The 27,292-nt window shown below is 42.1% G+C and overlaps 5 protein-coding genes across 5 annotated transcripts; 4 read left to right on the top strand and 1 right to left on the bottom strand.

Moving 5' to 3' along the window:
• Positions 1–2,849, top strand: LOC128304832 (ATP-binding cassette sub-family G member 1-like). Its single transcript, XM_053042071.1, has 7 exons — positions 1–118; positions 199–322; positions 403–977; positions 1,055–1,260; positions 1,911–2,079; positions 2,179–2,279; positions 2,352–2,849. Exons 1-7 carry the CDS (start codon positions 1–3, stop codon positions 2,847–2,849), a joined length of 1,791 nt encoding a protein of 596 aa, XP_052898031.1.
• Positions 2,850–18,658: 15,809 nt separating this feature from the next.
• On the bottom strand, positions 18,659–20,726 carry LOC128304118 (zinc finger protein 888). The gene is made up of 2 exons (XM_053041253.1): positions 20,529–20,726; positions 18,659–20,460 (listed from the first exon to the last, which is right to left on the bottom strand). The coding sequence occupies exons 1-2, from the start codon at positions 20,640–20,642 to the stop codon at positions 19,018–19,020; spliced, it is 1,557 nt and encodes a 518-aa protein (XP_052897213.1). The 5' UTR covers positions 20,643–20,726; the 3' UTR covers positions 18,659–19,017.
• A 343-nt stretch (positions 20,727–21,069) lies between these two features.
• On the top strand, positions 21,070–23,500 carry LOC128300185 (bolA-like protein 2). Its single transcript, XM_053036165.1, has 3 exons — positions 21,070–21,223; positions 23,197–23,291; positions 23,364–23,500. The coding sequence occupies exons 1-3, from the start codon at positions 21,158–21,160 to the stop codon at positions 23,461–23,463; spliced, it is 261 nt and encodes an 86-aa protein (XP_052892125.1). The 5' UTR covers positions 21,070–21,157; the 3' UTR covers positions 23,464–23,500.
• Positions 21,241–23,145, top strand: LOC128300183 (probable dolichyl pyrophosphate Man9GlcNAc2 alpha-1,3-glucosyltransferase). Its single transcript, XM_053036162.1, is given in 1 exon segment — positions 21,241–23,145. A coding segment is annotated over 1 exon segment (1,680 nt). The 5' UTR covers positions 21,241–21,395; the 3' UTR covers positions 23,076–23,145.
• A 16-nt stretch (positions 23,501–23,516) lies between the features above and the next one.
• On the top strand, positions 23,517–24,837 carry LOC128300184 (mevalonate kinase). Its single transcript, XM_053036163.1, has one exon. The coding sequence runs from the start codon at positions 23,517–23,519 to the stop codon at positions 24,732–24,734; it is 1,218 nt and encodes a 405-aa protein (XP_052892123.1). The 3' UTR covers positions 24,735–24,837.
• The last annotated feature ends 2,455 nt before the right edge of the window (positions 24,838–27,292 follow it).

The raw sequence follows: 27,292 nt of genomic DNA, 5'->3' as shown, positions 1-27,292 counted from the left end.
ATGATGGTAGCGGTTGGAGAACCCGCTTCGATTCCTATGGAATCACTGGAAAATACGAGTGTTCGCGAGTTTGACCTATCGTTCCGTAATGTTTCGTACTGTGTTAAGCATAACCATGGTAAGTATTGTGGGGATACTGTGTGAGTTTACACCACCAATGGACTATTCCGATTCCCGCGCTTAACCCACAATCGCCAGATCGTACTCACTCCGTCATCCTGAAGAATCTCTCCGGGTCATTCCGCTCCGGACGGCTAGTGGGCATTATGGGCCCATCCGGGGCGGGAAAATCAACATTGCTGAACGTGCTCAGTGGATTCAAGTAACTATAGACCCCAGCCCGATTGCCTAATCTTGTGCCCGGAATTGTGCCTTTCGTTTCGTTTGTTCATCGATCAACAGAAAAAATAACGTCACCGGTCAGCTTATGGTCGATGGGCAGCGACTTTCGGAACGCAGAAGTCGAAAGGTCATCTCCTACACGCAGCAGGAGGTGTGTCTGTGGAGTGCCCTCACGGTCGAGGAGAGCCTTCGGTATGCGGCTGAATTTAAACTCCCGACCACGGTTACCCCCGAGGAGAAAGCTGCCCGAGTACGGGAGCTTCTTCACGTGCTGGGGTTAACTTCCTGTGCCGAGACACTTACCAGCAGCGTTTCCGGTGGTCAAGCGAAGCGACTTTCGATCGGACTCGAGCTACTATCAGACCCCAAAGTGATGCTGCTGGATGAGCCAACGAGCGGACTGGACACGGTAGCCGCCTATCAGGTGCTGGCCCACGTCAAACAGCTTGCCGCTCGGGGTCGTGTTATCGCCTGCGTCATCCATCAGCCCAACTCCCAGCAGCTGATGCTGATCGATGATCTGTACGTGCTGGCGAAGGGTCGACGCATCTACAGCGGACCGACGGATGAAATGGTGACGCAATTCGCACGCTTCGGACTCGAGTGTCCCGTCTCGCACAATCCGGCCGATTACGGTACGACCATGCTGCATCTGTGCTAGAACCGTAGTGTGTTGATATGTTGATGGGCTTTACGGTCTCCTTCTTCACAGCGCTCGAAGTGGCTAGCCTCGATCAGGAAGATGAACGGTTGAGCCGGTTGATGTTGGAGGAAGAAAAGGACATTTTCGACTATAACCCACCGCGCTTGATGGTGGAGAAAAGTGTTGATGGATCGTATCAACGATACGCTTTGTCGACGCTGCAGCAGCTGGGTGTTTTGTTACGAAGGACTACCCGGTGCACCCTCCGTGATTCTGTGAGCAAAAACGTTATTTATTTTGAATTTAAAGAAACTGATAGTGACATTTAATATATTTGTGGGTGCTTCGTGTACTTAATTAAATAATTTACAATCAATTTATAATATTCTTTTGTATTCTTATTTGTTTTATTCAATATTACAAGGTTTAACTTATTTGGTTTATTTTATTCATTCTAATATAAAAATTTATGTATTTGATTTTATTTATCCTTCAACACTTTATTGATCTTCGCTTTTCCATACAATGCTCATATTATTAATAATAGGTATACTTTTATACCTTTTCGCAGAACCACTATATGACTTCTTTTTTTCTGTGAGGATAAGGATAACAGTGATGTTCTATAAAGTTATCGAAATTATATGTTTTCAATATATTTTTACACACACTACTAAATATGATTTCATCTGGTCGAAAATTACCCCATACAACTATACTTTTCGATCAGTTACATAACATCTATTTTGTAACAAACAAAAACTGCTAAAATTCAATTTGAAATAACGGAAAATCGAAGCACACCATTTTCTTTTTAACGACTTTTTATTTTTTTGTCCAAAAACACCATGTATTTATGTTACGCACTGTATTATGTTACGCACTGTATTAAAAAAGCTCATTGCATAATAATTTCTCTTCACAGTACCAATTTAAAGCGCGCATTCTCATAAACATCGCCATCGCGCTCATCACGAGCGTGGCTTTCTACAACACCGGCAACAACGCCGACCGCATCCTGGCCAACACCGCCGTACTGATCATTAATCTGTACGCCATCTTCTTCACGAGCATAGTTTCGGCGGTGCTGGTTTGTAAGTATCCTCTTAATACCGGGTCACTCCGACCGAAACATAACATCTTAATGCTCCGCCGTTTCTGTTCTACCGGGACCTCCGCCTCCCTTTTTGCAGATCCCCGCGAGTCCGCCTGTTTCGTGCTGGAGAGCAAAAATAATTGGTACTCCCTGCGGGCATACTACTTGGCCAAAATTGTGGTCGAACTTCCCACGCTGGTACGCGGCTACGGTAAACTTGCAATCGCACAACCCGAATTATGATGTCCCTTTTTCATTGGTCCTTTGCAGATCCTTTCGTCGTCGGTGTTCTTCCTTATCGTGTACTACTTCACCGCGCAACCGTTCGAATGGGTTCGGATCGGTACGTTCGCACTGGTTTGCCTGATGTTCGGTTGGATTTCGCAGATGCTGGGACTGCTGCTGGGCAGTCTCATGTCGGTGCAGAACTCCGTCTTCGTGAGCATCCTCATAATGGTGCCGGCCTCACTGTTCTCCGGCTTCTTCGTACCGCTGCGCGATGCGAGCGTGCTGGTCAAACCGCTGCTGTACGTGTCCTTCGTTCGGTACGCATTCGAGGGTGCTGTACACGCGATCTATGGGTTCGATCGTGCGGACCTCGAATGTCCGGAGGTGTTTTGCTATTTCCGTCAGCTGAAACGATTTCTCGAGTTTGTTTCGATGCCCGACCTGGCCTACGGGTACGATCTGCTCGCCCTGCTCGGTTGGATCATGCTCCTGATGGGTGCGGTGTACTTTAGTTTGCGAAGGCGAATCAAACAAGATTAACACCAAAGAAGGAGACGGTTAGCCGTACGAGACGAATAGTTCTGAGTGGGATAAGTTCACATCTTATTCGGACATCAGGCAATAAACAACTTTACTTTATGGAAGAAAACTTTTATCACTGATAAACGTATAACAACGTGAATCAAAATTTTAGGTTCATTCTCAAAAATACGTACGAATAAATATATACATGACAACACAACAATCTACATTTTCCATGGTTTATTCAATACAATCACATGTCGCTATCGGCGTATCAGTTGCTTATGACGTGAGGTATGATTTTCACATCCATTATTATGCTCGAAGCCTTTTCATTAACATTGCATCAAATAGCCGAACATAATACTCTTCATGTGTTTTTGTTTCTCGTGAAATTCTTGCAACACTGTATGTGAATTATTGGCCATTATGATATGGCCTTCGCAATGTTCGCAATGTTAATTCAATCGCGAACTGTGAGAAAGCTATGATAAACCCAAACACAACGGACATTATCCACCAACGGATGCCGTGAAGCACTTTACCACCGGCGGGAATCGTGGAATCGTATTCAGAAAAAGCAAATAAATGCATTGAATGAAAATGCAACAACCCAAACGAGGCAACAGCGCAATCAAGTTCGACGTAACGAGTGATTGGTTTCCAGCTATGTTTTAATGCTACTTAACTCTGGCGCATTTTTTTTCTGTTGTTGTTGATTGCAAACGAATACCGTGTGAGCGATACTTTTTCCCCAAAGCCCTAATTAAAAGTGGCATTTTCCGAACGATGTGGTAACGATTGCATTTCAGAAGAATTTTCTCGAATCAATAAGCAACATTTTGAACCCTGTGGTGAAAAATATTTTTAATGCCCTGTAAGTAATTGCAGCATGCACGGGAAGTATCGATTGAATGTGCTTTAGAATGTGATCCTTTCCAAAAATGCAGTTTGGTGTGCAGTAAAATTTATTTATAGTTTCAGCAATGTAACATTCATCTCAAAAATGCATACGAAGTAATATTTATTTCGCAAGCAAAAAAGGAAAAAAAACAATTCTTTCCGTCACACATTCAAACTCAACCGCCGAAAAACGCGCCCGGCTAGCAAAAAAAAAGGCATGGAAAATTTGGCTATCCGCTTACGAACCGACGAAAAAGGCGTGAACGCGAGATACGGTGTAATTTATTTGCTGTTTTAATTAAATTTATGTCTCACTTTAATTACACACGATCTGACATAAATTATCTGGCACGTGCAGATAAGTCCAGTGGATGTCCGGGGCAGATTCAATGCCCGTGCACAAAATGGGAAAATCTATTAGCCACTACTGCTCCGATGCTACTGGGCTGTTTGTGTGTGTGTGTGTGTATGTGAGAGAAAATATTGCAGCAATGCATTTTTGGTTACAGTTCCGTTTCCGATTGCAAGTCCAACTGTCTGTATAATAAAAAAAAGAAAGCTCTTTTTTATTATGATCAAAAGAAAAAACTTTATAAAAGAAGCAAGGAAAAAACCAACTCATAACTCCTCTCCCAGTTGGGGCAAAGTTATCTGATACTGTTTTATATGCAAACGTGATGCAAACAAGCGATACGGACGGAAGAAAAATGTGTGTACAAACTGTTTTGAAGATTGTATTTCAATTCAATTACAAAAACTTTAGATAGATATTGTATTGTTTCATGAGTTTAGTTTGCATTTGTGGCTAGTTTCAGCGTATTTAAGTTTAAGTTAGCAACTGTAGGTTAAGTTAAATTTTTATAGATATTATATTTTTTATCTTTTAACCTTAATCCCGGATAAGAAAATATTAAAATGTAATTTCAACGCCGTTTACGTAAGGCTAAATTATTATTCTCCATGCTTTTGGTTATCGTGTCTTCAATTCCTTCACACATTTCTCATCGTATTCCGTACCGCCATCGGAAGCTGATAGAATAATCGATCACTTCCGATGTTCCGTGCAATACAGAAAGAAAGCTTCTTCCGAGATGCAATGTTCCAGTTTATGTCCATCGATATTTCCCAAAGCAAAAGACAAACTTTGAGGCGCTTTTCGGGTAAATTCGATTACTGTAGTTGCTTCGTTTCCTTAGAAAAAAATCTATTTCACGTAGTTTTGGTGTATTTATTTTTATATTGAACAAAACTTCCCGTCAAGCATTCTCGATCATGTCCTTAGGGGGGTTTACAATTCTTTTCCTTCATCTTTTAATTCCAAGAACAACACAACAAACAAACACACTCGCACACATACAGAAAAGCTCGCCGTAAACTGTTGTGCTGTGGAAAGTTCCAGGTTAAAGAGTACTTACCTTTGAAAGTTTAAATGTCGTCTCGCGTACGCCTTGCAGGGTTTATGAGAGCAAATTTTTCGTACAATTACCGGGCAACGGGAGTTCGAAAAACAATCCTTAGTGTGCTGGCCAGCAAACACAAACAAACAGGCAGAAAACTGTCACGATAACATCAGCTGTTGCTGTTGATGGAAAGACAAAGTTCTTCAAATTGTTTGTCTGTGCGCCCACTCCAAGCGATGGTCCAAGTGGCTGGAGGTGATGATCGTTTTAGCTTTTGAAGCGGACGTTTAATTTAACACTTAAGTGACAAAGCATAACCCACCACTTGTGAGTTGCTGTGTGTTGCTAATTTTTAAAGTGTAAAATCGATGTTTTGCGGACGAGAGGACGGTATGCTGTAGTTTCCAATTCCAATTAGCGTTGGAATCGCATCAATTAATTAATTTTTGACCTTTTATGTGTTCCAGAAAATATACTTTTCTAATATACTCGATCTAACTCCACTGACAGCTAGTAATTTGATTTGCCATTCAACTTTTTGCACAGCCTGCTGCGTTAGGAAAGCTTCTGTCAAAAGTATATCGCGCACACGCACATACAAAAAAAAATCTCTGTTGATGAATAATCACTTCCACCGTTCACTGCAGATGTCATCAAATTCGAAAATTGGAAAACTTCACACTGCAAGCTTAAAGCACCAAAAGGGAAAAGTTACCGCAACACACAGCGTAACAGCGAAAGCAATCATAAAAAAACACTAATTGGAACGAGCAAACCCTCCCAAGCCGCTGACATTATTACCGCACCACCGCAAGTTAGGAGGGACGCTGTAACAGAGTTGCATACGGAAACAGCAGCAAAAACCTCACCATCATGGAGGATCCTGCTCGTGCAAACAGCTTTTTTTGTAGCACTGGAACTCCAGCAGGAGTAACAAAATCGCGGTACCTCAAAGGAAATATTGCAAACGGACAAACTTTGACGAAAAATCTAATTACTATTTAATACTTTTTCCGTCAGCACATCCTTTTAATCACGATTTTGGTAGCCAGCTCTGTACAAATACGCTACCGAAAGCAACGAAAAATATACATTTTTCAAACATAAGCCCGAGTGATGAAATGCGATTTGACAAATTAGTTCCCAACCTCGGTTTATATGGAATGGAAGAGAGCGAGAGAGCGATTGGATAACATTTTTCCTTCATTCAGATTAGCCCACTCACAGGTTACTTCGTCCAGTTCCGGAAAAGTTGCTAAACGGTTCGCTAACGGATGGGTTTCGTTTGATGCGGTCGTTGCTTCAACCGGATGTTATTTTTTGCCAAAACCTCACATAATTAGTTTAGGGTTTGAAAAAAAAATCGCGAGCTTTTTGCACCGTTCCGTGCGATGAAAAGGGATTTTTTATACATTCATTCTTGTTTGGTGTAGTCGTACACAACCGGACGATAATTAGATTGCCTGAAGGCTCGACTTATTCGTCTTTTTCTGGAGCAAGATTGAGATGGCTTTGATGTAGTGTAGGGTAATAATGAACTATTTATGAAGTATAGAACAGAAAATAATTATTAAGCAGCATGTTCGTGTCATGAACTACTATGCTGCTATCCAGTCCTTGACTATGTAGTACTACGAGAGGATAAGAAATTATATCGAATAAAATTGAATTCCAAAGCTATATTGAAATTCTGATTATTTACATAATGATCTGCACAACGAAAATAAGTTTATTAGCTTAATTTGAATTTGATATATCCCAAGCTATTTGTTTTAAAGATTTGGACCATGTTCTTTTTGGTCTTTTTGTGAAATTTCTACTAAAACCCTACTACTAGAAAGACTATCACAATCATGGCAAATCTCAAATCAATTCAAACACAGCTGCAAACGCTCATGATATGTTTTTACGTTCACACACTCAAAAAGGAACCAATCACGTAAATCATAAAAGTTGGTCGTTTTAAAACGATCTCATTCGGTGTCTTCGAGTAGCCAAACATTCGCACACCTTATCTCTTGGTTGCATTGTTGTAAGAAATACTAACACTCTTTCGCTGCCGACAGCGTATGGAACGTCTCCCGCAGCGAGTGACATCATCATCCACAGTGCGAAGCGGCATGCAAAAATGCAAACGTGACTCTTTCAGTAAACCATTCTCGTAACTGGCCGACTAATAAATAATCCAATCTCCCATACTTTCCATCCACCGCTCGGTTAGCAACTACTTTTAACCGGCTGTAAATTGTTGTCAACTTTCTAAACTTTTTTCCACTGAAAAGGTTAGAAAGAACACAAACGGACACTAAACCCATCCTTCAAATTCCACAACCGTTGTGTGTGTGCATCGGATAGGGTTAGCTTAGAGAGGGGCAGAAAAAACGGGCCAGAAAGGACACATGTTGGAAAAACAATTCCGAAAAACTTTCCAACCGTACCGTCCCGTGTGGATCGTTAAAAATTTATCGCATCGTCGAACATTGGGCTGCGAATAGCGTCGTTAGGTTGGTAAGTAAAGCAAAAAAAAATGGAGCAGCAAAAAAAGTATGTTGGGTGAGGGCACAAACAGTGCAACCAAACGCCAAACTATCCGACCATCATACGTGAAGTATACTTCTTTCTGTATGATAATGACGATACTTTAGTGTAACGAAGAGCTGTAAGTTGTGCCCGTGTGCTTTACATTCTGGTACGCTTTTATTTAATGTTGTAAGTGAACTTTTTGCCGCACACCACCCCTAACAAGGTGGCCAAATTATTTAACCATTAATATGGAAGCAGATAATGGGAAGTAACACAACACCAATGATAATACAATGCATTATGTTTTAGTTATTTTTCCGATAAATTAAATAAATGAAATAAATATCATAAAAATAAATAAAATAAAAATTAATAGTTTTTAAATATATAAAAGAATAAATAAATAACTAAATTAATAAATAAATTCATTAAATCAAAATAAATTAATAATTAAATTCAATAAGAGATACCTAAATATTAATAAACGTATAAGTAAAATTGTGATCATTTCACGCATACGATAGCAAGAATCCTTCTAAGAATTTTTCACGCAAACTTAACTAAGGTAGGACAGATTAGACCAGCAAACAGAGTTCACAAACAATCACTTAATTCACCAGTCATTTAGGTCGACGGAAACAACCAAACCTCAAAATATGTCTTTGCTTAGCCCGACCTGTGGTGTTTCTGTTTTCTCGTAAATAAATCAACGACAGGTTCGTTCATTTGCCACCGGAGGTTTCGGCAGCAAACCCACGCGTCCTCACCCACATCAATCCTTCTTCCTTCGCCATCCGAAATTGCTGTTGCCTGCAATCATGTACGCTAATTACTCATTATTAGATGAAATAATTGACGATAATTAACGAATTAACAACAACTCCACCGCTTCATGTAGCTTCCGCACGCACTATAATCAGGTACGAACGGGTGCGTTCGTGTGTACCCCAGGTGCACTCACTCTAGGGAGCTCCGTAATTAAATGGCGCTTTCAACAACGATTAATGACGAAAAGCGGTGAATTGATGGCGCCCGCTACAAATATGCTCGACGAAGCGCCAGTGTTTGCGGGATATTTGGCACAATTTCTAGACGACTGATGAGGTGTTGGTGTTTTTCTTCGAGCTTACGCTGGGAAAGGATGTCTGTGCATCGAATGCAGTCGCAGTGCTAAAATGGTGTGCTAAAATTGAGCTGTTCAAACATGGTGCGGAACGAAACAATTCAGCAGCATTCGGCGGGCTTACAGTAATGCGAAATTGGAACCACTAGGTTTGCCATAATCCTATTTAACAAGTAAAATTTTAATAACCTTCCGCGTAGTGCTTGTGCAAAGTACCTCGCGGGAATGCAATTGCATTAGTTACAATGGTGCAGGTTTTAATCATTCACCCGGGCATTGTCGACAGCGTGGAATTATATCGTGGCGCACTCAGGACCACCGTCAGGATCGTACCATTCTTGAGCCTCGGAGTAGAGCGTTCGCTGGAAAAAGCTTACCAAAGGGATGTTCTTACCCAGGGCGTTTGCACGCAGGGCCGGCGTGTTGGACAATAATCACAGGAAGCGCTCAGCAATCAGCTTACTTCGGTATGGAGGAAATGCCTGCGAGGGTAAAATGTGATTAAAATCAGCGTACTACCGGCGAGAGAAATGATGCAAACAGGTAGCTCGGTAGCTCGCTTTGGGAACCGGGTTTGGACGATTTCGAATGTTTCATATGCTAATTAGGACTACACTTGTGGTAATCGTTGCGAATGTTTCGTAGGGTTTTTTTTGTGATGGTTTATAATAATGGGAATTCAGTTCAATGTTTAAATGATAAGCTATTGTTTCGACTATTTAGTTTGGGAATCTTTCAATTTTGAGTATTCAGACTATTTTGCTTACTATACAGCAATAATATAAAAACTATCTTTCAGCATAAGTCAGTTTTTTGTGTTTCAGAGTTTTACAGTCTAGCAACTAAAATAAAATAATTTTTAGATTACAAACGAACTCTTAACCGATACAAGTTATAAGTTAGAGACGGAAATTGAGAAGTCAAAAAGAAAGAAAAAAACACATTTCATAACATTATATTTCAAAACTGAGAAATAATGAAAAGTTTTAATAACGATGGGTCAAGAAAAATGGAAAATAGTTGCAAAAACCATGGAGTAACCTACCACAAAACAAGTTTTTAAATAATGGAAATGTTTTGACTGTTGTTAAATTAAAACAAAACCACGATTTTTAGGTTGTAGGATTATCACTCACACAATCAATAAGTCAAGGTAATAATATCACAATGCTGAAATTATTTAATTTTAATAATTATAACGATATAGTATAATCCATTTCCAACTTGGTCCTGATCTGGTAGAACCAAGTACTTCAATTAACCACATAATATATTCACAAGGTTCCAAGAAATTCTGTAAACCATAGTTCTCTCTAAATTAAACCCTATAACATAGCTAATGCAGTGTCTGTAACGAACGATCAATAACTAAAACCATCACGATCAGCCCGTACTTCATGGCAGTCTTTAATCGAACGAGATATTAACGACCCATCGTTTGACTACCCTATAATCACCATTCTTTCCAACCTCGACCTAAACGCTACTCACCAACGGCCAATGTGTGCATCGAGATTGTAAACGAACGAGCGGATGTATTAGGCCGTCCGTTAGTTACGGACCCGTTCCGTTCGACGAACACTGTGAAAAACGGCGTACCATAAAACATATGCTATCTGCCGCTTGCATACCTCTGGCAAGTAACCGCACCGAAGAAAAAGGCGACTGGGCTCGGTACTGGCCTATCTCCCTGAAATGGGTATGCACCAACACACGACACCAGCTGTGGTTACAGTGTTTGCTTTGCTGGTCGGATAGCGGATGTGTTACAGGAAGCTATCTTTCGTCGGGCATAAATTTTCGGGGCCAGCAAAGAAACCCCCGATGCACGCGGCGTGCGTACAAACGTGGTCAGTTCGTCCTGAGAGATCGTCGATTCCAATCGAAGGTGCATTCGTTCGTGCAGCGTAACGGTGTGTTGAGGTTAACGCCAGTTGGTGGATGGCTGTTCCGCGGCCGGTATCACATTTCCATCGGTTCTACGCGAGTTCTGGTTAGGGTCTTGCCATTAGCGAGTACATCTTAGATGGGTAACCGACCCGTTCCCGCGTGGGAACGGATAGGAAAAGCGTCCGAACATGGTTACCATCGAGATGGTCACAATTTATGCACAATTTTTCATCGTTATCGGAAGTTGGCAGAGGTTCTTGTGCTGGGCGCTATCGTATACCATTACCACCCTAGCTTTCAGTGCTCGTTGTGCCTACGAAAGTGTTCATTTAACGGCCAAACCAATGAGTGCTTCAGAGTATTCCCTTTGAAAAGTTTATTGCAGTGATCATTTAGAGAAGAAAATTTGTAGAGAAGAAGTCCATGAAAACAATTTCATGATAATTTTATCACTATATTTAAAATGTATATCACAAAACATGTAATAATAATAGTACAAAATTTAATAATATAATATTAAAACACTTTCATCACGAATTACACAATCTTTTTCTTTGCATATTGTTACTAACAGCTCGATACAGCTGTCCATTACTAAAACACCAGGCGCCTCCATTACTTCTCTTTAAAACCTCCTAAGGTCTGTTAATGCTGCCTGCTAATTGGCTTATTAGACCTCTTTTTATTACTTATCAGGAAAATCAACAACCTCACAACGGGAAAACGATCCGTGTGTGATTTTGTACAGATGAAAACTTCGGGTGTATATTGGTATGTCTTTCACTAAAGCACCAGGCGCCTCCATTGAATGAGCAGTTTAGATGGAAAAAATAATTACCGTCAACTTTATGCAAAATTAGTTTCAGCAGTATCATTCCTCTCACAAATAATCATTTTTCTTCCTATATTCCTTATAAGTATCCATCGATTAGAATACGGAACGGAATAGCGGGTTAAATAAGGTGGAAAAAATACATACGCGACCCGAACCGACTCATGATAGCAAGAATCTTGGTGCGGACCACATTTAGCGCATCTCTGTTGCAATGTACTACCCGTGTAAAAGCGGAAAATTTAGATGCAAATATGGTACTACACATGCCACATCTGCAGCAGCAAGCGAACATGTTTGTGGCCGCCCGAGCATAATTCATCCCACTCCAGAGCGCGTACACATCGTGCCGAAAGAGATAGAATCACGCTGCTGGTCAATTTCTTTCCACCGATCCAATTGACCAACGCCGACTGCAGTCCCGATTGTGATGCAATTTGGAGAATGCACATGTATGTCTTTCCTGGAGAACTCTAACAAAGAGAAAAACTCCAAAGGACAACAGCAAACAGAGGCACAAAAGAGTTGGCAAATGAATCCGTTTCCTCAGAATTAGCGTGAGATCCGTGGCTCGGGTCAGCGATATTCAATGTTTACCAATTAGACGAATCCGCAAACATTGTACGCCCGGCTGCGGAACGGTCAAACGGACGGATGGAACAGGGCGTGGAAGTTCACATTCCCAGACACGGTGGCACCGGAGCTATGGATGGTTATCTTGTGTTCCGCAGTAAATCGTGCTCTTTCACATATCCCCGGGTTAGTTTTCTGGTCCTGGCAGCAGATCAACGATAAACAGTGGGCTATGTCAACATGGCTAACATTGCTTCCCATTCCCAACCCATCTCGACGAATGACGCTAGCGGTGCCAGTGCCCATACATGCCGTTACAGCGACTCGGTGGGTGAATAATACCGTGAAAGATATGCACCAGACGAGCTAGGTCGAAGGAATAGCTGCCTTAATGTACTAGAAGAATGGACGTGCTTGGAGTGTTTATAGTGTTTGGTTGAATGAGCTAACACAGAGATGCTTTATTGTATCTGGTATGTTGGACGACGTAGTTTAAAACACAAACACAAGCTTACAAGATTAGAACAGTTATTTAACACCTCTGCTGGACACACAAAGGACAACATTCAGTGGGATAAAATATTTTCAAATTAGTAATTAATTGAAGTAAATTAAGTAATAAGTAAAGCAATTTATTTTTTCCCGCATGATGTTTTGTAATTTTACTACCTCTTGAAGTGTTTTATCTGCACTGTTCTATTGCTCTGCGTTTTGTCGGATTGCAATTGCTGTCTTCATTCGTTTTTTTTTTTAATTTTAAATTATGTACTTATTACTGTATTACTGTACTTTAAATAATGTACTTAATAATACTTGAACGAAGGAACAAATTTCTTCCAGTTTTTTAATGACTATGTTTCAGATTTTAATAGTATTCTCACGCCATTTTATTCAACACTACTCAAACTTCGCAACTTGTGCTAAAAAAAGTTCAGTTCAGGGTTAGATTCAACTATACCAGATTATTATTTAAATTATTGTTAAACATTTTCTCAGCTGTTTTGTTTTTAATTACATCTGTTAACAGCAATAATAAAACTTCTCTTATTTCATTAATTATCAATAAATTTTACCAACATCTTTCGACGGATTCAATGCTTGAAATAATGACGACAAACAAACAACCAGTCTCCGAACAACTACGCTCATCTGAACGAATCCTTGCAAGGAAAACTCAAGAATACTTTCAAGGAAAATGTTCCTCCTCAGCATCATTTACAAATCCTGCGGGGTTTCGCCTGCTGAAGGTAGCAATTATTTTTATTCCACGCCCCGCACCGGTGCCAGGTTTACCACTTCAAACCTTCAGCAACCCCCGCAGCAGCTCGGGTTAAAATTGTCTCTAATCTTTCAATTAGTTTTCTTAACACCCACCAGCATTTACGACCCGGACAAGGTGAATCCCGGACGGGACCAAACTATCTGCCCTCCTGTACCTGCAAGGCAACGATAAATTGCTTCATTTGCGGACCAGTCTGCTACAGATTTTCAATTGAACAGGCCACCTTCTTCCACCGAACCGCTTTCATTGTACAGAGCTCCATCTCCGTCTTGGTAGCTGTCTTCCTAATCCGTACAATTCCGTAAGCTTAGTGCTTTCTTCTTGCGAAGGGAAAAAGCGACCCAACACAGGAAATACAGTAGATTACCATGAAGTATAACCGTTTCCGGACCGGGTCTAAGGCTTCATCCCCAGCTTCTCAAGACGATTACAAGAAATCTCGTACAAGGTATTGTCCTGCCACCGGGGCAGCTTTACCTTCCCGGGAACTTCCCAACAATCATTCCACACCACGATTAAGCCGTTCTATGTTTGTGTTTGATTTCATTTCCACATTCATTCCGCCTGACAAATGGACGCTAATGGAAAAGTCGACTAATCCATGTTAAACATCGAAACACTTCCGAACGGTTATGTTTGGCGCTTCCTTTTGCACCACTTGAGACAAGCGGTCTTTCTGCTACATTTCACGCACCAGCCCGAAATCGAAGACGAAACGACTTTCACCACTGCGTCCCGGTGTTTGTTGCTGGGAAAATGCGACAAAAGCACAAAGCACTGCACCCCTCAGCCTTACAGCAGCTGCTAATGCGTAAATAATCGGTTCGGTGCAAAGTGCAACTACAGTGAATATGTAGAACATCAGACCAATGTACCTGTAGTTGGACTGCACCAAATGCGGTCAGACGGTGTTAGTGTGTGTGTGTTTCCTTCATCATTGTGAATAGTTGCGTAAAACCAATAATCCTACCCTCGGAGCTACCTATTTACCATTAGGTTAGGTGTGCCAAATGGCTGATGTTTGTGTTCCATTCTATTTGTATCCAAAGTTTACTTGGTCAACGATGAAGAAACAGCTGGGTTTTGTTGTGCTGAGAGTTCACCATCCAGAAAAGGAATGTTTAAGCATGATGGTGGCCTGTAAGATGCAAGAACAAAGAAACAGGAAATGCGTTTCGATCAATTGATAATGATGATTTCACCTCGCTCATCATATTAAAGTGTTTTTTGTTGTAGTATTTTAACATCATAGTTAAAGATCATTTTGTAATACTCTTAGCGTTTATTGTTTTATGTCCCATTCAATTTAGTTTTACAATTCAGTTGAATATTTTTTGGAACCTTGGCGAACTACTGTCCTTCCATTATGACCTCACAATTATTGTATGAGATCCTCCGTTTGAGGCTTGGCTATGTTCCAACGGCCGCCGCGGTTAATTGCTATACGTCGGTGATATTTTTATCTCTAAACAGCTCATCACCTCCAGTGATATCTTGGCACAGCGGGTAAGAACAGTCTCAGGATCTTTAATATCTTCCCATCGATTAATAATTCCAAAAGCAAATGATCCTAATTCTAATGGCTGTTATAAATTGAAATAAAATGTTATCAAGTTGATGAGCTGCACATTAAACTCCTCAGGTTTTTCTGGATACAAACTGTCATCGTATGTTGTTTAAATTTAGTATCGAATTTTGTAAGCTTTTTTGCACAAAAAGCTCCAGAGTGCTAATGTATGTTCCCAAACACTCCAACACTTTACAATATCCATTTGTTTCCATTTTGTCAACTCTGTTGACACATAATATTAAACGTAATTACTTGCCCATCGGTGTTATCGTTCTCGCTCGGTCCGATTCGAAACTGTAACCAACTGTAAGGGGCAAACATTCGGATACGATGATATTGTAGCAAATGATTAACGTTCTAATCATTCACCTCATCTGATTGATAAATGAAACCATTCATTTCTGCACCATGGTTTCCGCTTTGAAGGTTTTTCCACCACACAGAGAAGTCAAAAGTAATAAAAACAAACAAACCCTGAAAAATGGGTTCTCATATCTCAACCACGCGTGTATGAGTTTTATGTTTCATGCACACGAAACGGGAGCACATTCGAAACACTGTGCCGAACCGAGGCTTTTGTTACCTTCTTAACGCATCAATCATTTTAAAATTGACTTTTCGATCCATGGTTGCAGAGCTTTTTTTTCCTTCTGCGTGTCAATGGAACAACGGTAACAAAATTGGGAGCGAAAGAAAAAAAAAGAAAAGCTTGTAATTAATGTGCTTGACATTCAAGCGCCCGAACCTGAACGAACGTCAGAGCGATGAAAAAGGAAAGATTTTTCCACAAAAAAGGTACAGAAAATAACGCTCCCAAAATGTTGGCGATACGAGAAAATGGTGCGGACGTTGTTTGTTGGTAAAGAAAACGTAACATGGAACCATTTTCTTTGCTCATTTTGAGTTGCTCCCCGGTGGTTAAACTTTTTCCCTTTGAAAGCTCAACGACCGGTGAAAACAGCGTCTTTGGAGGGGGTTCCTAATTGCGTTGACGAACGCGAAATTCGCTAACTGGCATTGGGTGATTCGTACCAAAAATAGGTTTCCCATCTCCCACCTGCCCCCCTCGCCTTGTTCTCAATTTTCCTATTCCCAGCACAAAGTCTTCGCAAAATGTGTCTTATCATAACGGAAAATCAATACCTCGCGATATACTTTTCATGTTTTCGAGTTGGTTACACCACGGCATACTTCGATGTGCGCACAGATGTAGCACGCGCCGGTTGGGTTTTCCTACTTCCCAAACCACACACCAACACACATACTCACACGGGCTCATTTGTGGTTTGTTTGGAAAACTTTATGCATGGTGTGAATTTGCCCGGCACTTTTCAACCCGATGTCATCGATACCACAACACAACCCCGAAAGAGAAACATCCAAACATGAATTCCTATGTGTGTGTTGGTGCGTGGGTATGTGTACGGGTTTCTTGAGCGGTACCAGGCGCCTCCATTAATTGAAACACATTAATCATCTTTAACAGCTGTTCGCGTAAGAACATTGTCATTTGTGGGGGCCCGTTGGCGGTTGTTCGCTTTTGCGGGAATCATTAAAATGTGCCACTGCACAGATGGTCGGAGCGCTTTATTTTCCAACCATCAAGGCACAATAAATACTTTCATTTTATCACAAAGAAACCCGCTTGAGGACGGTCCAACCCCCAAGAGGTACCGCCAGACAGCCACTTACCATTATCGCGAGCTTAATATTGTAATCTTGACATGTTGCCACCAGCATCATCGTCGAAAAGCGCGTGGTATTCTTTTTAATCTTATCAAAAGCTCGTTGAAAAAGGTCAAAACCACTTTTGTGAAGCTGTAATTAATACAAGTTGAATGAGAACAAAACAAAGTCCTAGCAACCGTTTCTAGTGCACGGGATATCAAATTAATAGGATTACGAACACGCGATTCAGGCTTTCGAGTGAAGCGATCTTTAAACGGCGAAGCATCCTGACCAGGGAAAATCGTACATTGGCTTTTTTTTTGCGCTTTTCCGCTGACCTGACGACCCGATTGCTTAGATTGCATCTAGCGAAAGGTTCATCGAACGATCCAATATGGGTGGTGGGTGAAACAGGTGGCATGCTGGGATGGGACCACTTTCAAACCAACCGGGTCCGGGTTCCGATTTGTTTTGTTCTACGCGCGTGGGATTTTCAATATCATCGCACACTCTCGATCTTGCCATAAAAAAGCGCGGGGACCCATTTGCCCGTCCTCGCAACTCGCGAGAGCCATTTTAACAATAATCCCTTCCCGAAAAAAAGCCCCCCACCCCGAGATAACCAACGTTACCGACAATCGGAGGAGGCTTTTGCCATGCCATCCTTCGATGGAAAATAAAACCCATGGAAATCGGAAAGCTACCGGCGTAAAATACGACCGATAGCTTTACAGTGTTATTAGAATCGCGATACGCTGGATCCGTTCGAGTTTTGTGGCCCCTCTTGTTCGTGTGTGTATGTGTGTGTGTGTGTGTGTTGGTGTGTATTTGTAAAGTGGCATGATTTGTTTGTCCATTTTTCGAACTGGAACTCAGCCACCCAATGTTATGCATTCGCGAAAGCCAGTTTATGAAACGGAAACGAAGCGGCCGTAGCGAGAAATTTGAAAACGAAACACACGTATATAAACACCAAACACACGCGGAGTGTGGCACAAGTGTGAGAAAATATTTGAATGCTGTAAGGGTTTTATTGTCGCCATTTTTTTTTCTCACACTCTTTGCACGGCTTACGCAGTGAGCCATTTAGTGATCTATTTGTGGATGGCATAAAAAGACAAAAAGTGGCCTAAAATTGAAACGATTTGAGTTGCTGCAGCAAATAAATTCGATTTGTTACCTTTAGCAGCAAATGGAGATCACAAATAAATTGAAACGCTGCAACTGAAGCACTGGAAGGTAGTTCAAAGTGTTTGTTGTTTATTAAGCACGTCAAATATTAAATTGATTGTTAGCGTTATGTATGGTGCAGAATAAATAGGATTTTATTTTGAAAAGTTAAATATTTTATTTAAGTTGCTGTTTCTCATTACGAGAACGGAAACTTGAAATTTTATATTTGGTGGGGCTGGAAGGTAATCATCTATTATTAGTTGTTTCGGCATGGGCAATAATGTTTCGGCATGGAAAAAGAATGTTAAATAAGCTAAATCGTTAACAGAAACTTTCCTTTTCTGCAATACACATCCGTTGACCCACTGATGCACCTGAAGTTCACACCTTCAGTCGGAGTTTCCGGCCGTGAATAATGCAACCAGGAGTTGCAGGATAGGCGCAATTTTTTGCATTCGTTGCCATTCGATTAGATTCCCTATTCAGTAACTAAAACGAGCAAGCCATTCGCATACCATTTTCAACGATTGTTGTTTTATCCTTCGTTGTCCAGCCGCTTACGGCCGATTGTGATTTTATGTCGCATTCGAAGCTTAGTATAAGAGGATTCCCGTAGGGCAGCGTGCTTTGAACCACGTGGCGACCAACTGCATCCCGATACCGGAAATAGTACCCCTGAAGGACAATAGGTTTTTCATTTCTTTCCGGTGCGGAACATACCCTCGTGTTGAACATGCCCAGCTTAAGGACGCAAAAAAATGTCTTTAAAGGATTCAATTCCGTTCTGATGACTACATAGCAAGATGGTAGATTTATTCTTTTTTTTATTTTTGACGTAATACATTAAATGTTTTCTGTTGTTTAAAATTTTTCAATTCATTAATGATATATTATGCTAACTTTAATCAATTATTCATTTTTATAAACTATAATTTGATCGATTGTACTTCACTATTTTCTGAGTGTTTGGTCTTTTCCATGTAAGTTTGGGATATTTCAATAGCAATACTAATATAAAAATATACAATTAGGCAAGACCTTGACTATAGTGGATTAAAACTAAACTTAAAATAAAGAATTTTTGGGAGACGTTTGAGTGGAAATTATAGCCAGAAAAAAACGAAGTCCTCTGGCAGGACACGGAAATGGGAAACACATTAGTTAATCCAGCTTAATATGTCTATCAATGCGTTTCCAAACCATTTATTGAACGATCACAAGATCGCAACCGTCGATCGCGTGCGTTCTTTTACATCCCAGCACCATGTTTCTGCTTTTCATGTATCTTTAGACCCAGCTTGGAAGTGTACACCTTATCGCACGGTTTACACCGATACGCACCCTTATGCGCGGCCACATGTTCGTACAGATTGTTTTTTCTCACCAGTTTGTCACAAAGTGGACACTTTTGCATGATATGATGTTGGCGGTGGTTTTGCAGATGGGCAATGTGGTAAAACTTCCGTGGACATATGCTGCACGAATAATCACGATTGGTACGTTCGGTTGGACTGGAGTGTACGGTTTCCAGGTGGCGCTTTAAACTTTTCTTACACGACAATGATTTGTCGCACACATCACAACGGAACACACCCTGGTGGGCAAGGATGTGTGTGCCGATGTTTTGTTTCAACAGTAGCTTCTTACACACGGGACACTGTTGAAACTTGTGTTTCCGCCGATGTTTGGTCAATTTACGACAATCATCAAACGTTCGATCGCACTGGTCGCACGAATACGTTTGGGGTTCCCGTACCATAAACGGATGCATTACATCCATATGCGTTTGCAGACTCTTGTGGCATGTAAATGTTTTGCAGCATTCGGTGCAACGAAACGAGTATGCATCCGAGGCCGGATCGGACCCATCCGTTATGTTTCCCTCCGATGCTTTACTCCGCGTTGTGGGTTTTGTTGCCGGTACATGAGTCTTGTGATGATCCTGAAGCAGCGTTTGATGCGAAAACGATCGATTGCACAGATTGCAAGGAAACCAGAGTTTCCGTCGTACATACGGTGCGTGCACTACGTCGTTGTGTGTTTTCAGGTACCGTTCGCTAGAATACGATCTATCGCATATATCACATCGGAAGGATGGCTTATTCGCTGCGATCCGTTCCCTGATGCGTTCTCTCATCTTTTCTATCAAGTTTTTACAATCTGCACTCGTGATAGATTCCACGGGTGAATTGTTTGTTTCTTCGTCGTTACTGTTGACCTCCTGGTCACTATCGCTTTCATTAATGTCGACTATTTCATCCTTGATCGTCGTTTCCAAAACGGTTACCTGATCTACGTCCTGTTCTGTTTGCGTCTTTTCTTCTATATCCATTAGATTAAGCTCACTTTTCACAACGTTCTGTGTTGGAACGGGTTCCTCCTGCTCATCGCAGTCATTTGGTTCCGTTTTTATAGCTGGAAACAAACCACCATCTTCAGGAACACGCTCTGGCACTGTTGTTGAATTTTCTAACTCCCCGTCAGGTGAGACATTTTCCTTTTTTATGTTATCCGGGTCGATCGGTTGCGGTATCGTTGATTCGATAGAATTTGAAGGTTTGTTACTGTGCAAATTCGTTTCCTCCAATATATTTTGATTCCGTTGCACCAACTGGCTGTAACTGTTGAAGTCCCACACCTGTTGCGAACAATCGTTGCAGGTGTAAATGGGCAAGCTAACATCATGCTTTATCTAAAAATAGGCAAACGGGGTGATTATTTTACGGTTTTCATACATCTTTAAAGATTGATCGTATTTACCTCGAACGAAAACACGCGATTGATCGCACCCCGGAATAAAGCTTCCAATATGGAAGAACCTCTATCATCCGGATGCACCTCGCCTAGGCACAATCTGCAGCTCGTTTCACTCATTATAGCATACTATTTACCTGGTTTAATTATATTTATTTTACGATATTTACAAATTTAAACCAATGCTTGGTGCATGCATTGTTTTGTGATCGTCAGAACCGTGTGGGGTTGTTACCTTTTTAATACAATTAGGCAAAGTATTGTGATACACATTTTTTAATCACGAAGGCTATAGTAAATTTATAAGTATGAAATGTAAAATAACGTCTCGATGTATTTACATATGATTGAGGCATTTCTAAAAAAACCAATACACTATGGCTTGTATGAAAAATATGTTCTAATTATTATTTTTTAAAGAAATTCACATTACACGCCTCTAGGGTGATTTACACTGGCTGGCAATGCGAAACACCCCATTTGACAACACCTTCCTGAGCTGTCAAAAAAGGTAAACAAAATAGGTGACAGCACCCTCTTTTTCTCTCGTCGCTGTAAAACTTGTTTAGCGTGTAAATAATCCTTATTTCTTCCATCTTTTATTATTTCCGTGCATCCGCTGCTAACCGTCCACCATGTCCGGCTACACAGAGGAATACATCCGGCAGAAGCTGATCGAAAAGCTGGAGGCAACGCATGTGGTAAGTTCGCTGATCGGTGTCGGGCTAACTTTCTCTCGCGATCCGCGACATTCCGCGGTGGAACCGCGCATAGCTGTCAAACAAAGAACCGACGATCGGTGAGCCCGTGTGTTTGTGTGTACCGCCGCGTTGGAAGTGTTTTGTTGTCCAGTGCAGTGTTCCCGGCCGGAAAATGAACACAAGTACCGGGATGTTGTGGGTATTGTTGTTGGCGACCGGGTTGTTTCTTCGTGCCACCATTTCGTTGCATTCTTATTCCGGGGCAAACCGGCCTCCGATGTATGGTGATTTTGAGGCACAGCGGCACTGGCAAGAGGTGACGGTCAACCTCCCGGTGGGTGAATGGTACCGGAACACGTCGGACAACGATTTGCAGTACTGGGGATTGGATTATCCTCCTCTCACTGCTTACCATAGCTATCTGGTTGGTTTATGGGCACGCCGATGGCACAATGAATCGTTCGTCGCTCTGCACACGTCGCGAGGCATCAGCACAGATGAGCATAAACAGTTTATGCGAAACACTGTCCTACTGGTCGATGCTGTTCTATACCTTCCGGCCATCCTGTTCGCCACTCACACAGTGTGGAAAAGAATGGCACAAGGTGCAACGAAACCACACAGGGAAATAGATTGGCTTTCTCCGGCTCTGGCTGTACTGTTCCCGGGGCAAATTCTCATCGATAACGGTCACTTCCAGTACAACAACGTATCGCTTGCGCTGTGTGCCCTCGCCGTTGTTGCCATCATTGAAAGGCGAACACTGGCTGGGGCGATTCTATTCTGTCTCGCACTGAATTACAAACAGATGGAGCTTTATCACGCCTTGCCATTCTTTTTCTACCTTTTGCGGAACTGTTTCACCACGGAAGATAATTCTTCCACAACTGGACAAAGGGTCATAATGGGTGTGAGAAAGTTGACCGTACTCGGAGCAACCGTTCTGCTAACATTCATCATCCTTTGGCTTCCTTGGTTGAGTTCACTGGACGCTCTCGGACAACTAGTGCATCGGATATTTCCAGTTGCACGTGGCGTTTTCGAAGACAAAGTGTCCAACGTGTGGTGTGTGGTGAACGTGTTCGTGAAGCTAAGGTAAGCACCCAATCATAGCAAATCAAGAACTGACACTAATCAGTTGCTCTTCTTTAGGAACATTCCCATCACAACGATGGCATGGGTTTGCCTTCTGTGTACCTTGATGGCCGTCCTGCCAAGTGGATTGCATCTACTGCTTCAAAAAACCCCTACAGCCCGAAACTTCCTTTATTCGCTCACCGTAACGGCGCTTGGATTCTTCCTGTTCAGCTTCCAAGTGCACGAAAAGTCGATTCTTCTAGCAACACTACCGGCCACACTGCTTCTTCCATTCGAACCACTCGTTTCGTGCTGGTTTCTACAAGTGGCCACCTTCAGCATGTTACCCTTGCTTCACAAAGATGGTCTCACTGGAGCATTTGTGGCTCTTACAATCATCAGTCTTACATTGCTCCGGACAGCTGACGGAGCACAGGGAGTACAGCCGTTCAACAAAAATCAGAAATCGTCATACGATATACTCCATCTACGTGGACTACTACCAGCGGGAATTGCAGGCCATCCTACCGGAAGTGTCCTGGTAGTACTCTTCTATCTGTCGCTGCTAGGACAGATGGTACTGCTGGGAGCCTTCCTATGCCTAACTCCACCGGCGCATCTACCATTCCTGTATCCTCTTCTTATGTCAGCATACAGCTGTGGACACTTTGTGCTATTTTACCTATACTTTAACTACAGACAGCTCTGTAACTTTGGAACTGATGATGCGAACAATCTGCCATCTAAAATAAGTCTAAAAAAGAAAGTAAAATAAAGCCCAGCGGATAAATATTCAATTAGACGTTTGTCTTACTTGGAAAAGGAATTGATCTTCGTTCTGAAGCTCTCGTACATTCTGGTATATTTATCTTTTTTCCAATATTCTTTTCTTTTAGGAAGTGGTCGATGAATCAGATGGTTGTGGCGGCAAATTTCGTGTCGTAGTCGTTTCCACCCAGTTTCAAGGCAAACCTCTACTCCAACGGCACAGGTTAATTCCAAGTAAAAAGCATTCCATTCCCTTCTCACTACTTATAACACTTCTTTCAATCGTACCCGACAGGCTAGTGAATGCTGCGCTGGAAGAGGAACTGAAAACGATTCACGCTTTCTCGCAAAAAACCTACACCCCGGAGCAGTGGGCCGGTGAAGCTGGTCCCTAGATTAGGTGTCCATTTGTTATATTTGAACCACCCGAACAATCGAAAGCTGCATCATGACGGACCCGACCACCGTTCAACGGTTCGAAGTTTCTGCGCCTGGGAAAGTAATTCTGCATGGGGAACATTCCGTTGTGTACGGACATCCGGCTATTGCTGGATCGATTGGACTGCGCACCTACCTCAACTATAGTGCACTTGATGACTCGCCGACTTCATCACCCATGGTCATCATAGAGTTCCAATCGATTCCATCAACTGCCAGCCTTACGGTGGAAATGTTTGAAGAGTTTCTTCGTGAAGTTGATTGCAACGAATCACTTCAACCGGATGCCTTTTTGGAACAATTACGCGCGCCCGGAGATTTCCCTTTCGCACGCTTTGTGCAACATCCGAACCCCTGTCTAATGGATACGACTTCAAAGGAACGAATGTCTCTTGGCTGTACGCTGTACATATTTAATCGCGTGCTACGATCGGAAGGTGTACGATCCATCGATCGATCCTGCATCGGTGCCGGTGGTTTTCGTCTATCGCTCCAATCGGAAATGAGTATCGGAGCGGGATTGGGAAGTTCCGCCAGTTACGGTGTTTGTTTAGCTGCCGGGGCATATCATCTAACCCGAATTCTTAAAAAAGAACCCTCCACGATGAACGATCCGGATGTGCGGAAGAAGATCTATCGATGGTCGTTCGATTCCGAGATCATTGTGCACGTGAAACCGTCCGGGATCGATAACGAGATCGCAACCAACGGTGGATTGGTTCGGTTTCGGCGCGGTACCGGTGTGGACAAGGTCGTCACGCTGCGTCGCCCAGTGCACGTACTGATCGTGGACACGGGTGTTAGTCGCAGCACGGCAATGCTCGTTGCTCGCGCGGCGAAACGATTGGAAGTGTTCCCCCGTACGATCGGTCCAGTGCTGGAAGCGATGGGTGGACTGGTCGATGAAGCGATCGCACTGCTCGAATCCGATGACGATCCGGACACGGTATACGATCGACTTAGCTCTCTCGTTAGCATCAATAACAATTTACTCCGTTCGTTGGGAACAAGTCATCCGGCTTTGGAGAAAATATTTACCATCGCCGAACGGTACGGGTTCGCCAGCAAGTTAACCGGTGCCGGTGGTGGAGGTTGTGGCTTTGTGCTGCTTCCGGCCGGATACCGAGAGCTCGATTCATTCCAACAACTGACGGGTGCACTCAGCGAGGCCGGTTTTCGTTTGCTCGAAACCACCGTTGGTATCGGGGCGGGTTTTACACTTAGCTAACCGAATTCTGCACCGGCTTCAACATGGGATTCAACTCAAGGCGATAGATGATCATCTTCCGGACTAAGTTATTTGATGGGTTGTGGGTTAAGATTAATATCTCTCTAAAGGAGCGTCCAGACTGTAAGCGTAACATACGCTCGAATGGTTTTCGAGCAGAAAATCGGCCTTTCTGGCAACCAAATTGACATAAAATTGCATTTTAGGATGAATTGGCAACACTGAACGGACCGTAACAAGTGTGGACGCAAAATCTCCCGCGTAGCGTAACAAGAATCTATTTTATTGCTGAAATACATTATTTTCGCACAAAGACCATGGGAAAAGGTTTAGTTCAGTGCTTAGATCAACCGCCAATGTTTAAATATTGTTTCCGGTGCAAAACAACTCGAATTTGCTAAATTCGAGCATATGTTACGGTACGGATTCGACATTTCGCCATTCTGTTTTTGTTACGCGTAACAAGTATAACATAACAAAATTTTGTTACGTATAACTGTTATGGTCTACAGTCTGGACGCTCCTTAAAAGGTATCCTTCAAGGGATCTTCATTCCTCATTATTGTAGGTGGCACAAATGTATATTGCTCTCCTTGAAGCTAATTCGAATTGTTTAGATTTCCAGCACCGGAATGTGTGCAACGTTTTTCGTACGGTGATCAGAGAAAAAACGATGTATACTTCCACACAGCTTAACGCAAGAAACAATCTGACTGTAAAGGAGAATAGTACGCTTAATTACGGGTCTTTTTAAAAAGGATTTAATTTTCGGTACGGTTGGTTCAAATATATAAAAAAACAGCATAATAGTTCTGTTTGTTTGTTTTGTTTCTCATTTCTGGAATAAATTTGCCCATTACTTTCGCATTACATACTATCAAACCCGTGAGAGCGATCGCCAGCGCAAGTGAGATGGATGAAATGGGAAGTCTCCCTCATCTCTCGCTCAAAATTTTCGTCGGCTGGTTCGAAATTCCATACAAAACCAGCTGTTTTCAGATTTCCGATACCAAGAGAGCATGTATTTCAAGAGCAAACATGTATGTCCCCATATTTTGTCAAGTGGGCCATCACTACGCATACCATCAAACTCATGAGCACCATCGCTTGCGTAAGTGAGATGAAGTGAGATGAGTTTGATGGTATGCATAGTGATGGCCCAAGTGACAAAATATGCACGCTGGAGGGGAATTGATGTCAGCTCCTGTTTTGGATGCTCTCTTGGTGTTGGAAATCTGAAAACAGCCGGTTTTGTATGGAATTTCGTATCGCCGACGACGACGGCAATTTTTTATGGAATTTCGGAAGCGCATTTTTTTCATCGACTGGTGGAGATTTGAACGCATGCGCAAGACACGAAAATAATGTGCGTGGAACGATCGACATGGTGAAGATGGAGTTCATAGAACAGAATGTTCCTAAATAACCACGTTTTTCAAATAATACACCCCCATTATACTTACATATTGTTTTATCAATAAAAATACTTTCGGATGGTACTTGATGCGAAACGAAAATCGCGTATTTAAGAGTCGAAAGACAATAATTAATTTGCATTGCTTTTAGTATTTTCAGTTTGGTTTCATTTGTTTGTTCGTTCGTTTTTTTATTACACTCTTGCATTTACAACAAAATAATTTTGTTATTTGAAAATAAACGTTACTTTTTATCAAACTTTGTGATAATTATAGAGCAACAATTCTTGCTCAAACTTACCAAACAAACCCGCAGCTGATTATCTCAGTTGTCCACACACACACTACACATAGCCACACAAGGGGATCGTACCGTACAGCAAACAGCGCTACTCACTCGCGTGAGCAAAATGTGGGTGTTGCCCACACACACGCAACACAAAACCACACAAGACGATCGTACCGAAGACCACACAGTTCCACTCACCTGAGTAAAATGTGGATACAGATCTCATACACGCCACACATATCCACACACGGCGATCGAATCGCTCGCTCTCCAGGAATGGTGTGAGCGAGATCGGCTGCCGATGATAAATGAGAGCACCGCGTGATAAGACTCCCGCGTGATAAGCCAGGTATGCGAATGAGGGAGGGGATTCTTTACCTTGAAGAGAGCGATGGTGTGCGTTGCAGGGTTGGCGTCGTATGTATTGACAAGTCCAGCTCGGTGTTGCTTTGTTCGGGAAAAGCTATATGCGTTGACAAGTTCGGTAGAGCTATCGAATCACCTTCAAATGTTGTTGCTGGCAACGATAACTTGCCAATGATTATATTGTATTATATTATATGAGATATATGAGACAATTATATGAGATACCAAAACGAGCCAAACAACATCACGCTGAACATGTCAATATAGTCCCCAAAAACCCTGCAATATTATCCAACGTAGTGGAAACTCTTCTATCACGCGCAATGATAACACGCGAGAGCGGTTCAGCTATAGGCACGCTGCAGGGATATACATGTTACCTCCTGTTTTGGATGCTCTCTTGGTGTTGGAAATCTGAAAACAGCTCGTTTTGTATGGAATTTCGTAGCAGCCGACGGAAAGTTTGGGCGAGGATGCCGTTTCATCCA

The sequence above is a fragment of the Anopheles moucheti genome, chromosome 3 (assembly GCF_943734755.1).
Source record: "Anopheles moucheti chromosome 3, idAnoMoucSN_F20_07, whole genome shotgun sequence".
In the NCBI taxonomy this organism is placed as follows: Eukaryota; Metazoa; Arthropoda; class Insecta; order Diptera; family Culicidae; genus Anopheles; species Anopheles moucheti.
The sequence above is the reverse complement of the archived record's forward strand: the minus strand, read 5'-3'. Positions and strand labels throughout refer to the sequence as shown.